Raw genomic sequence first — 11,850 nt, forward strand, 5'->3', positions numbered from 1 at the left:
CTTCTACAGCAGCTGTCATGACACCTACGCACTTTTTTTCATGTTATTTTTATTTTCATGTAAATTTCTGATTTCGCGTTAACGATAATCAATTCGACATTTGTTACTTATCACAAACCTCAAATGTATCGGCAGATCGGTGTTGCCCCGAAAAGCTTATAGTTTGTAGCGGACAAAATTACCAGCTTCTTTTGATGGATAACAAGCTTGTGTAAGAAGAAAAAATATATGATCCGCCGTCGACCAGTAACCAGCGTGATAAGCCAGTTGCCAACTTTCTTATACCTAGTTACAGGTATTAACTGTAACAAATGTATCCAACATCTGTCTCTGTAACAGTGCTCTTTTCTTTCTATCTCGCTCTCTTGAGACTGATTTTTCTTTCGTACGTCTTACAAACCCAATCTTTATTCCTAATGTTCATTGGGTACCAACTCCTGCCGTTCGTATTTTTGCGAACTACGAATCTTCGTTGTGTTTAGAATAACATATGCATATTTTACAGTAGTCTAGTCAGTTACTATAGTATGAGAAATATCATGATTTACACGCAAAACAGACGATTCTAATTCGGTACGTAATCGCGACTACGACAAGAATATTGCGTAGAGCTCTAACAGAAATGATTCCTTCGATCTTATTCATTTTTGCCTGAGACGAAAATTGACGTTCACACAATAACACAGTGTACTACTTATTCATCCGCGAAAATTAATTAAAACGAGCGATACCACTACACGATAATTCCTGTATATCACTCAACACCCCTAAAATTATGCTAAAATAAATATTATCAGATATACTTGCTTCTTGATACTAGCAACATTAATTTCGGTACAGAAATTACAAACTTTCCAGAAAGAATCACTTTCATTCGACTAACGAGAAGCCATAATTATAACTACGCGCCACTTCTTGGCGGGAAATCTACGACAGTGCGACCAACGTAAACTAACCTAAAATCCCTAATACATCATCCTTTCAGGAATATACAAATCTATCATCCAATTAACCGAAAACTCGTACGTTGGTATCAGACGAAAGACCTTATGTGCCGATTGAGGTTATGTCTCGGTCGTTGTTTATAATATTAGTTTTAAAGATATGTTAGTAAAATAGGAATACGATGTTTAAATGATATATTTAGTTGAATTTCGTATACCTTAAGTATCTTATAAGAAATTTTTAACACATTTTACATGTTTTGTACAAACAAATGTATTGAAAATGGAAGTACCTACCGTAGGAAGTTTACCGTAAGTAAATAATATTTGAAATTTTATTTAATTAATGAAATCTTTGCTATTTCTATTGCTTCATAAAAATGAATCTTTTTCATATTATCACTGTCACGAATGACGAATTCATGTTATATGGAATATAAGTTATTGCAAGGAATTATGGTTTTTAATATCGGATACGGTGTGCCGGTGTGAAAAACAATTAGTAGAAGATGAAATTAAAAAGGAAACTAAACTACTTAAAGAGGGGCTATTATTTTTTAAGCCATATACCGAAGCATCGCTTCAAAACATTCCCAAAAATGATCCATCCCCTAGAATGTACGAATTAATTAGTAAACTGGCTCCACTTCTCGTATGTATTACAAATAAATTTTTGCATCTAATTTTTCTTTTCTTAATTATCATGAAAAATGATCGATTCATTCTGTTTTCTTTTTTTCTTTTTCTAGAATTTAGACGCCATAATTACATGGGATTTAGTATGTAATTTTATAAAATACGAGTATCGAAATTGCGCGGAAACTTTCGCATCGCAACTTATAGATTTTACATCGATGAAGGCGTTGATCGACGATATTTGGGAATTTTATTATTCTGAAAGAATGACCGTGATAAAGTGCCTTAAACTTATGGTCGAATACAAAGATAAAGGGCATCGTTATCAAAAAGAATTTGCGAAGTTTTTCGATGATGTCCTATTTGGAACGCTATTAGAATCTATTCGAAAACAGATAGAAGCGTTAAAAACGGTAAACCCACCGATACGATCGCAGCTGTGTACAGAAGAGCACCTACACAGATTATACAACAGTAGCCTTATAGAAATGCGGGAATTACTGCATATATTAACGGTCATTATTCACGATATTCATATCGCCGAGACCGAATTTATGAAATTTTATGAAAGCATTGGAGTAAGCATTGCCCAAAGTTTATATATCTTGGTATATTTTGTAGATAGTATCTCATATCTAATAATCTGATAATTTTACATTTACAGGGAGAACCAAGGCGATTAGCAAGTACAAAAAGTCACGAAGATAAAAAAGCAATTGCCAGAAAAATTAAAGAAATACAGTATAGTCAAGCAGCTTTATTTTTAGTAACATTAGATGTCAGAAAACAGTATGTTTTTTTTATATTTTTACCTAGAATGAACTATAATTTTTATGTTAAAAATATTTCTTCTTTATAGTCCCAACATGGAAGATTGGATACAGAGCGTAAGAAAGAGTATGCAAGAAACTTTTGAACAAAAATGCATTCGCGATAATTCTCCTCAGGATAGTCCACTATTCTTATCTTGGATGTTAGCAAATTATGCCATTGATCCTGAAAATATTGATACGATGAATCGATTTAGACCATTCGGTATTAAAGCTATACAACTGAATGTTTTTCATTATTTACAAGATTTGATGAATAGCGAAATGATTTGTGAAAAGACTCACTATGCTGAAATTGTACGGAGCAGTGTATATAATCTTCTTACTTTGGTATGTGCTTTCGTTGACGAAGATAAATTGAACGCGCTAAATGACATTTTCGATGCTGTAGCTGCTACAATTCAATTTAGTGAAACTGCGGCCCGATTTTGGGAAGAGCGTAACGATGGTTTGTGGCTGATTTATAAATTCGCAGCTGAACAGTTTCCATACGAGTTTGAACCGTTAACGAACATTGCGATCGGATTGGCGAGCGCGTCAGAATTAAGTGCCGAAAAAATCGCAGTGGAACTGGATAATCTTCAATCGTTAACATTGGAGATACCACGACAACGAGACCATAACAAACCGTTGAGACCATACGAGCAAGAATGTACAATTCACAAAAACTCGTATACGATATTAGAAGGTTGTCCCCGTGAAAATATACGTATATTGTCAAGTGAACGGGAAATAGTGATATTTCGTCAAAAGGCAAGCTATTGGGACGCTTTACATCACAAGATAGAACAACTTTTTTCTCAAGCAGGTGGCAGAATTACAGGAACTAATGAAATAAATAAAAATTTGCCCGAACACGTTTCACAGGGCTTAAAATTGTTAAAAACATTAGCCAAACGTACATGGATACGACAAAGTATGGTCATTCCAACAGAATTAAGCTTTGAAATTATAAACAGATTTTCTTATCCAGTATTACCTGAAGAGAAAATGTACATATACAAAATAGTTGCAGCTTGCATCGGTATTTCATCCGAACTCGTGTTGGAGTATCCGGAAGAAATATTGTCGCGAATGCGTGCTGGTGTTTATCCAAGATTCAATAATCGGTATCAAAAAACATTAGATTTTGCAGAAGCGGTTTCTTTCGATGGTGGTATAATTGCGTCGTGGTTATCTGCTATAGAAACGATTGCACACTCGTATCCAATCCTAAACGCATATCTAGATATTTTATCGAAATATTTAATCCGAAAGTATAACGAGGAAGCTCTATATACAATAGAAATACCTGGTATGGTATTTTTATTGCAAGGTGTTTTACCGAAATTAGATTCTTGGTATTTCGATTTGGACGCGGAAAGAACCGACTTATGGTTAAAAAGTATGTTTTGCCTTCATAGAGCGCTCGAATCTAGTCTACCAAAGGAGGATATACGTAATGAATTACAACTTGTTGTCGCATATAGTTTACTGTATTTAGAACCACGACACGCATTATTAAAATTGATTCGTACTGGTGAACGTACTTTGCATAATAAAATGATGGCGGAAACAGATTGGATTCGAGGAAAGGGATTCAAAGCGATGAAAAGTGTACAATTAGCCTTGTCCGTAGTAAATAGATTGCTAATATTTCGAAAATCATTGGGTCTTGAAATAAGAGATAGGTCACCGTTAGAGGCTGCCTTATATTCTTCACCTCGTGTACCAAACGGTCTCTTAATAGTGCCTACAATTGTGAATTATCTGTATGTCTGGTTTAGTCCGCCTTTGCAAGCGATGGCTGTTAGACTATTGAAAAAATTTGCTGAAGGATCATCTATGTCGCTTCTAGTTTGTATGGGTATGGACGGTACCGCTATACGAGAGACCTTTGCTTCTCGTAGAGGGCTTATGTCGCCAACCTGTGTCGCTGATGTTAAAGTCGCTATTCTTGAATTGGTTGCTGTATGCCTAGAAAAGCAACCCGGCCTGACGGAAGCTCTATTTAATATTGTACATCCAGCAGAATGCAAACGAATATTTCCTCGCTCGGTGGAAGAATTTTTTACAGAAGGATGCAGACAATTTCTAGTTAAATATCTAAATCGAATCTATGAAAAAGATAACATCGTGTGTGACAAATTGTATAACAGCACGATGACGTTATTACGAGCAATGTGGTATCACAGAAACGAGATTCTTGTTAACTTTTTTCGAAAGCGGGAGAACTTTTGGACTCAATTATTTGCTCCGCTTTTTAGAGAAATAGTACCAGGCGTGAAAGGTTATTCTCATCTGCTGGATATAATTACTTTAGAGCTATTCAAAAGTACCACGTTGGAAGACGATTTTAACACAAACCTGAAGAAACTTTTAGATAAATCGACGGATTATTGGAAGAAACTGACGATATATATACTGGATGATGTACACACCGATAGCGAAGAGTCAAATAGAAATGAGAAGCGAGATAGTAATATTACGGATTCCTTGTATGAAACTAATTTGGAATCTTGGTATAATTTTATCGTCACGTTAACCGACGAAAGAATATCAAAAAATTATCCTATTAACGTATCCCAAGCGCAATTGATAACGCAACGTTCTTTAGAATCGTTATTGGAACGAATCAAACAATCTTATAATGTTTCTAGCCAAAAAATTACAATGTTACTGGCGTCTTTAACGCTTCGATGTATCACTTCTTGGAAACAGATGTGCGTCGATGATTCTAGAATTTTTAAATCGGGATTGACCCAGCTAATGCAAGAAATCGGCCAAGCTTATCGCAGTTATGGAAAGTCTTTGCGTCAAACGCTGATTTCTCTACTTCTCGGATGCGTGCAATGTGTGAAAAGCACTTTACGCGAAGACGTGACGAGTCTCGAATATCTTTTATCGCATTCCTGTATAATCGCTGCCAGCGAGTTAGAGGAGTTGAAGGAAGCCGCTACTGAATTTGAGAAACGAAAACAGCAACAGTACTCGGTTGAACGAAAAGGTATTGACAAAACAATCACCATCGATAGTGTGATTGCGCAAAAGAATGCCGATGAAAGAAATGCGGAAACCGTTCGCGGGATTCGGGAAAGTTTACCAGCAACACTGGCTGTTTGCATGGTTACCCAATTATTACGCTCTTACGTGGAACGAAGTTCTACTTTGAAACATCAACGAAAGTCTAGCTGCGTGCAACTTCGACAAATGATACCGGAATTGATGACATGCATCGGTATTACTTTGCAAAAGTATCCATATTTAAGGTTTAGTACGGCCGCTCTTAATTTGCTCAATTTAATCATTCGTTCGCCGTACACTCTACATCCCGTCAATGAGAATGATATTGCAAAACTATGGTTGAGCCTAATTCCTCCCAGCGACATTGGAAACAGTATGTTGGACTCGTTGTACAACGATTGCCCGAATGGAAAGTGGCGATGCCAGGATTGGTGGCCAGTCTATACGCTCGGTCTTGAATTTGTAATAGGACTCGTGACTAGAGAAACACCTACCATCTACATAAAATCTATCATCACATTTTTTAATTCTCACGAACATCAATTAATGGTTGCATCGACCTTGTTAAGACATACAGCGGATCTTTTTGCTGCCGATCTGGTACAATCCCTTGTCGCTCTTATTCATATCGTAGCAACACAGCCGTACGTTTGGAATTCGATACAGCCAAACGTTTGCGAGACTCTGATAAAATGTATGTATTTGGCATACGATAACACCGTAAACTTGTTACTGCGACCGCGAATTCTCAAGTTCATCATCGACGGTATCAGCGTAGAAAGCGCCGAGGAATTGGAGTCTTGTGATAAAAGATCACCAAGTGGTGAATTAAAATTACTAGTTAACAAATTGATCGTCATAAACACAACTTGTGCGTTAAGCTTCGTTCACTTTTCACCAAGACTAAACACTCTCGTAGACACTATATATACGCAAGACTTTTGGTATACTCCCATGGCAGAAATGAACTTTGGACCACCCCAGATGAGCATGAGTTCCGGCCCGCGATTAACTTACGGCACGATAATCAGCTCGACACAGTTATTTACACAGGCTTTGCATTCTCGATCTCAACCTGTGAATACTTTGTCCGTTTCTCTCAGTGGCCAACCAGATAAATCAGATTCCGCTAAGAAGGAATGGGAACATGCCGCACCAGAGGATCGACGAATGCATTCGAGCAAAGATTTAAGGAGGATTATCCATGCGGCATCCGGTTCCACTTCGAGATCATCTTCCAACGTAGCGAGTGAATTTTTGGTGTACGTTAGTGGCCTAGATGTAACTGTGCCGCTGTTAAGTAGCCCAAGACTTGTGCGGAGACCGTACGATCCACTTATTTGTGAAAATACTATTCTGTCAAGAGCAACGGCATTGACAAGCGGTAGACACGTAACGAAAGGAGTGTCTGCCGGAAATGACAGCCCTGTCGTAGCGAAATATCAAAAATTTAGCGACCCTTGGTTCGAATCTATGGACGAAAATAATACGAGATTCGCTCTTGAAGTCAACCTCGTGTTAATCTTGTGTCAAGCTCTAGAAGGGGTCAGGAGTCCAAGAATCGCGCTTCGAGATCGTCAGTTAATAGCGCGCGAAACGGTGACCGAATTAGGAGTTTTCTTCGATTTTCTGGAACATCGAGGTACTCCCGACGATTGGCAAGTTAAAGGATCGTTAATTAATCCTGACGCCAAAAGCGTAAGAACTGTTCAACAAACTGTTGACTTCAATCAAGCTGTCTTACCCGCCAGATTAAAGGAGACAGAAAGAAAGAAACTTGTAGAAGACATATTAACTACGGGAGAATTCACAACCAATATCAGTAGTGTACAGTTTTTACCTTTGATGAGGAAATTATTGAAAACAGTGGTGGAATCGCTAGATTTAACACAGTATCCATAACAGCATCGAGATTGCGATAAATCTTTCAACTCTTTGAAAAGGGGAAGAAAACGATAGGGAAATATTCGGCATCGTACAAAAGAAGTAAAAATTTATGATTATTTATAGTATATATGGAAATTCACAATAAAGCAACGATTTTTTATTTAAGACATAATTCTACGTCTTCAGCGTGTGTAAAGGATAAAGAAATTAAGTGCAAGGATACACAAATGTGCTGTTTAAAATTTGTTTCGTATAAATAAAATATGATAGAACGACAACTAAAATATTTAGAGTCGTCTAACATGTTGTGCATCCTTGATGAAAATATAAAAGAAAAAAAAGAGAAATAAGTACAGTTTCATTAAATTTCATTTAATTTAACCATTTTAGAAGATTATCGAAATTTTGATTTTCATTAAACTTATAGATCGCTTTTTTTGTACACTTAGTAGTATCAGGAGCTAGACACGTGTTTAGTAGAGATGTGCGAGAACCAAAAATATCGGGTCGGGTCAGATCAGGTCTCGAAAGTATTTCGAGAATATCGTGATTTGCTGAGAATTTTCTGAACCCGAACTCACTTTGTCATTAGTATCAACAGAGCTAGTTCTAAAATGTTTAAAATCCACATTCTCGAAATTCTCGGGAATCCCGATATTCTCGAGTCTCCAAATACTTTTGCGGCCCAACCTGACTATGGGATTCTAGCACATCCCTAGTGCTTAGACGACAACAGTATAATTATTTTCATAAATTTTGCATCCAATTTATACAATCCTGTCATTTGTAACGTTTGAATATTTTAAACTCATCTTCCTGTACGAACATCATCTACGGAATCAGAAGTAGTTATCGGAAAGTAGAAAGCAGAAAATGGAAAAAGCTATAGTAATTCACGTTCACGTGCCACTTATCCTATTTAATTATCTTTTCGATTTACTTATTTTGCTATCATTTTATTTTAGTTTTGCGAAAAACTTGTTCTTTGCTTTGTTTCCGTTATATCGATCGATAATCATATTTATACGATACAGTACAAAAATATAATTCATGATATTAACGAATATTATATGTTACGACAATAGTGATAACGCGAGTGTTAAATGGATCACATCGCACCAAGACATAAAACGTCTTCCAGGCTTAAAACCTGAAAGTCGTGTTCGACGCTAAGGAGGCAGATGAGGTAAAATGTTCTCTGGCGATGGTGAATCGTGTACATCGTTGCTTCTCGACGTCACTCTCGAATGATAAAAATTATTAGAGGCGGGAGAAGTGATGGTAGAACTGCTTGTAACCGTACTTGTAATTCCAACGGCCGTAACCATCGGAACGGTGCTAGTTGTTGTCGTATTTATTGTAATTGTCGTTACAATAGAGGAGGTAGAGTGACTTCGAGACGTCAAATTCGACCACATATGTGGGTTAGTGTAGCTAGAATCGGACGGTGAACATTCGGAATGACGAGTTGACGTAGTACAATATGTAGATGATGCCAATGTAGTTGAAACAGAACCTGAGGACGATACAGTCACAGCGGTTGATACCGGTGGTGGTGGAGGTGGAGGAGGGAGTGGCGGCGGTGCAGGCGTTGGTCCATTCGAATCTGCTAAAGGATCAATTACGGTACCATCCCATGGTTCCGCCGATTTTGCTTCGTCATTGTTTGGAGCATTAACGGTTGACCTTTGCCGTTTCGCATCACCATACAATAAGCAATGAACATTTGGTGAGCTGCTACGATCGCGAACACCCTCTTGTTCTTCCAGAAATCGGTCCATATAGTCCCTGCTTACGATTCAACGATCTTGTCATACTTCAAGTTTTCAATCGTAACATAAAAATATAACAACAGAAACTATATGATTTCATTGAAACTTAATTTAATGAAGATTTATTTAATGAAAGAAAAGGAGAAAAAAAGATATAAATACAGTATATTCGATCATTGTGGCAATTTAGATTTATGAACATTTCATCTTCTAAACAATTAATTCTAGTTGTGTAAATCAGAGAAAATACTCACGTGATACCAGGATGTAAAGCATACTTCTTCTTTTCTAAGCGAGCCTTATACGTAAATATATCATGCCGTTCCGTTTTCTTCCAAAGATAATAAAATTGCACCAATTCGCCAACAGATCGCGTTCGAACCTGTTACGATGACCCTTATGTTACGTACAATTGTTTCTCGCTACTGTGAAGTAGTTCGAGGTTGATGCATACCTTATTCTTCTGTATAAGATGAAAATCTTTTCCGTAACTTCGTAATCCAGATTCAAAATTATGACATTCTTCTTCCGACCAAAGACTAACTGCATCCGTCGGCGGTACGACGTTCATTCTTCGTCTTCTTAATGCCTCTTCAAGATTGTAACCACATTGTAACAATAGATATAAAGCTTGCTCATCATCTCTAATATGAGACCCTGTCGGCAGAGAACCACCTTTTACGGCTGGTAACTGTGCCCGTTCTAAAAACTCTTCAGTTTCCTCTTCGGGTACGTGGCTGGGATCCCACAGCATTTTATCCTCATTCTCATAAGGTAAAGCATCGTCGTAATGACAGAGACCTTCTGGTATGGCCGCTTGGTAATTAATACCGACCATGATTGTCTTCTTCCATTCTTCTTCGTCTGGACTATAATCGCAATCGTCTTCTTCTTCTTCGCTCTGCGGTCGTGAAACGCTTCGCAATAATCTTGACGTACCACTACCTATACCACCGCTAACTATTCCATCTTCTGCTCCATCTACTATACCACTGCTAACACTACCTTCTACTCCACCTCCCGTATTATCGTTTGTACAGCTAGCAAGCGCGGTTATGCTACTACATTTGGCAGTAGTAGTGCCACCCATTGTTGAAGTCGTCCTTGTATTTTCATTGTTACTACAACCATCGATCATAGAACATTCTTCCCCTTCACCTTCTTCATCATCTTCATCATCATCAGGAATTCTGTGTCGTCTGTTATTGTCTCCAGTACCTACATCACTGGTATTACTTCCTTTCATCGCCGATCCTGACACCAACGATGATGAATCTTTTCCTTTTACCAACATCTCTGTGTAAAATTGCTTGAGATCTGGCTCGTTACTAGTTGCATCCGCTTCGTCATCATCTTCATCGTCATCCGCGTCGTTATCTCCCTTATCTGAATACTGTTCTTCAATTTCTGGATCGCCGCTTCCAGATGGGATTAGCATTTGGTCTGAACTGTTTGAATTTTCTGTAGATGGGTCCCCGTATCCATACATCGCAAGTAGGTCTTTTAGTGGCATATCACCTTCCTGAAAGGAGACAAGAACACGAATGATTACTATGCCACATATAGCAACCCGACTAAACATACGAATCTCACTACGAGAACGCACTTTGAGTCCAAAGTGTTGTAGAAACTTATCATAATTGTAATTATTTATGGGCTTGATTTTTTCATTTCACAGGCTTGATCCTAGAATAGTTGGGATCAGAATCTTGTTACAAAATGAACATCGCATATGTTAAATATTTAGCTCTGTCACTTCAGAATTATACCTTTTGTAAGTTGGACAACTCGTTGTGAGAATCTTCACTACCTTCTAAAGCTTCTTCTTCATCTAAAGTCCGTTCATCATCAAAATCATTTACCATCATTTCTGTAGTTGGACCCATTTCATAATCTCGATCTGCCCTGTTAATTATTAAATACATAAAAATTTGTTTACATATTCTTCTTTTAGGATAGTTATTGATTATCAAATATATTAAAACCTATTCATTGATTTATCTATACTAACATGATTATACTTTTTGCAGTAACCAAAGTTGAAACATATCACGTAGATGTTAGATGGCTGTATCTAAAGTAATACACTGAGCGATGCACACTATCAAAATGATGAAGAAGAATGTTCTTGAGCTACCTACGTTGTAGATTTTCTCTGGTTTCAATAATTTATTTATAAACACTTGTATTATATAAACAAAATAATACTAAGAGAATGTAATATGCAACTTGTAACACGAATCTAACCTTAAATTTTTATGACATTAATGCTGACATTTACATTCACAATAACCACTCATTTTTTTTAACAAACAATATAATACAAATTAACTGTATTCTAGTTTCTTGTTTCTGACACTCCGTACTATTCCGAATTTCACTACACCTCACTAAGAATCTTTGATTACAATGTACATATTCACAAAGAATAAAAAATTTTTTCACACAAAAGTTTTATGATATATCTAACATTTTTCTAAGGCACATTTTTAATCGATGACAAAACAGTCTCAACCGTATCAAAAAAAATCATACAGAACTCTGACAAATTTTGAGAAAACAAACTGAAAAATGCACAATACATTATTTATATTCATCAAATGTTCCATTACGCTTCTATATCATTCTGAAAAGCGGGAAATTCATGAAACGCGTTAGAACAACCAATCACGAACACTTACGATTATATAGAAAGTGTTTTACCATTGGTTGAAAAACGTGTTTTCCTAAATAAATACTTTTGTGGCAATTCTTGTAAATGCATCCTTATAAACTTTT

General features: G+C 36.9%; 2 protein-coding genes across 5 annotated transcripts; one reads left to right on the forward strand and one right to left on the reverse strand.

Moving 5' to 3' along the window:
* The first annotated feature begins 1,020 nt into the window (after positions 1 to 1,020).
* Positions 1,021 to 7,472, forward strand: LOC100646133 (nucleoporin Nup188). The gene is made up of 5 exons (XM_003393000.3): positions 1,021 to 1,256; positions 1,386 to 1,596; positions 1,694 to 2,158; positions 2,245 to 2,369; positions 2,440 to 7,472. The coding sequence occupies exons 1-5, from the start codon at positions 1,228 to 1,230 to the stop codon at positions 7,313 to 7,315; spliced, it is 5,706 nt and encodes a 1,901-aa protein (XP_003393048.1). The 5' UTR covers positions 1,021 to 1,227; the 3' UTR covers positions 7,316 to 7,472.
* A 179-nt stretch (positions 7,473 to 7,651) lies between these two features.
* On the reverse strand, positions 7,652 to 11,716 carry LOC100646250 (mesoderm induction early response protein 1). Of its 4 annotated transcripts, none has more exons than XM_012307970.3 (5): positions 11,084 to 11,716; positions 10,842 to 10,977; positions 9,527 to 10,594; positions 9,327 to 9,454; positions 7,652 to 9,088 (listed from the first exon to the last, which is right to left on the reverse strand). In XM_012307970.3, coding segments are annotated over exons 1-5 (1,953 nt in total). In that variant the 5' UTR covers positions 11,086 to 11,716; the 3' UTR covers positions 7,652 to 8,469. The 4 variants fall into 4 exon arrangements, with proteins under 4 accessions (XP_012163360.2, XP_012163354.2, XP_012163367.2 ...); XM_012307964.3 differs by having other exon boundaries at positions 7,652 to 9,091; XM_012307977.3 differs by lacking the exon at positions 11,084 to 11,716 and adding an exon at positions 10,679 to 10,758 and having other exon boundaries at positions 7,652 to 9,091; positions 10,842 to 10,982.
* Positions 11,717 to 11,850: the final 134 nt, after the last annotated feature.

The sequence above is a fragment of the Bombus terrestris genome, chromosome 1, assembly GCF_910591885.1.
Source record: "Bombus terrestris chromosome 1, iyBomTerr1.2, whole genome shotgun sequence".
Taxonomy (NCBI): Eukaryota; Metazoa; Arthropoda; class Insecta; order Hymenoptera; family Apidae; genus Bombus; species Bombus terrestris.

Excerpts from the sequence above, each read along its gene's own strand:
- LOC100646250 (XM_012307964.3), bottom strand. Across the intron at positions 10,595-10,841 it reads AGTTGTCCAACTTACAAAAG|GAAGGTGATATGCCACTAAA; the intron begins GTATAATTCTGA and ends GTCTCCTTTCAG. Across the intron at positions 9,455-9,526 it reads ATCTTATACAGAAGAATAAG|GTTCGAACGCGATCTGTTGG; the intron begins GTATGCATCAAC and ends TCATCGTAACAG.
- LOC100646133 (XM_003393000.3), top strand. The coding sequence starts at position 1,228 with ATGGAAGTACCTACCGTAGGAAGTTTACC. Across the intron at positions 1,597-1,693 it reads GTAAACTGGCTCCACTTCTC|AATTTAGACGCCATAATTAC; the intron begins GTATGTATTACA and ends TTCTTTTTCTAG. Across the intron at positions 2,159-2,244 it reads AATTTTATGAAAGCATTGGA|GGAGAACCAAGGCGATTAGC; the intron begins GTAAGCATTGCC and ends TTACATTTACAG.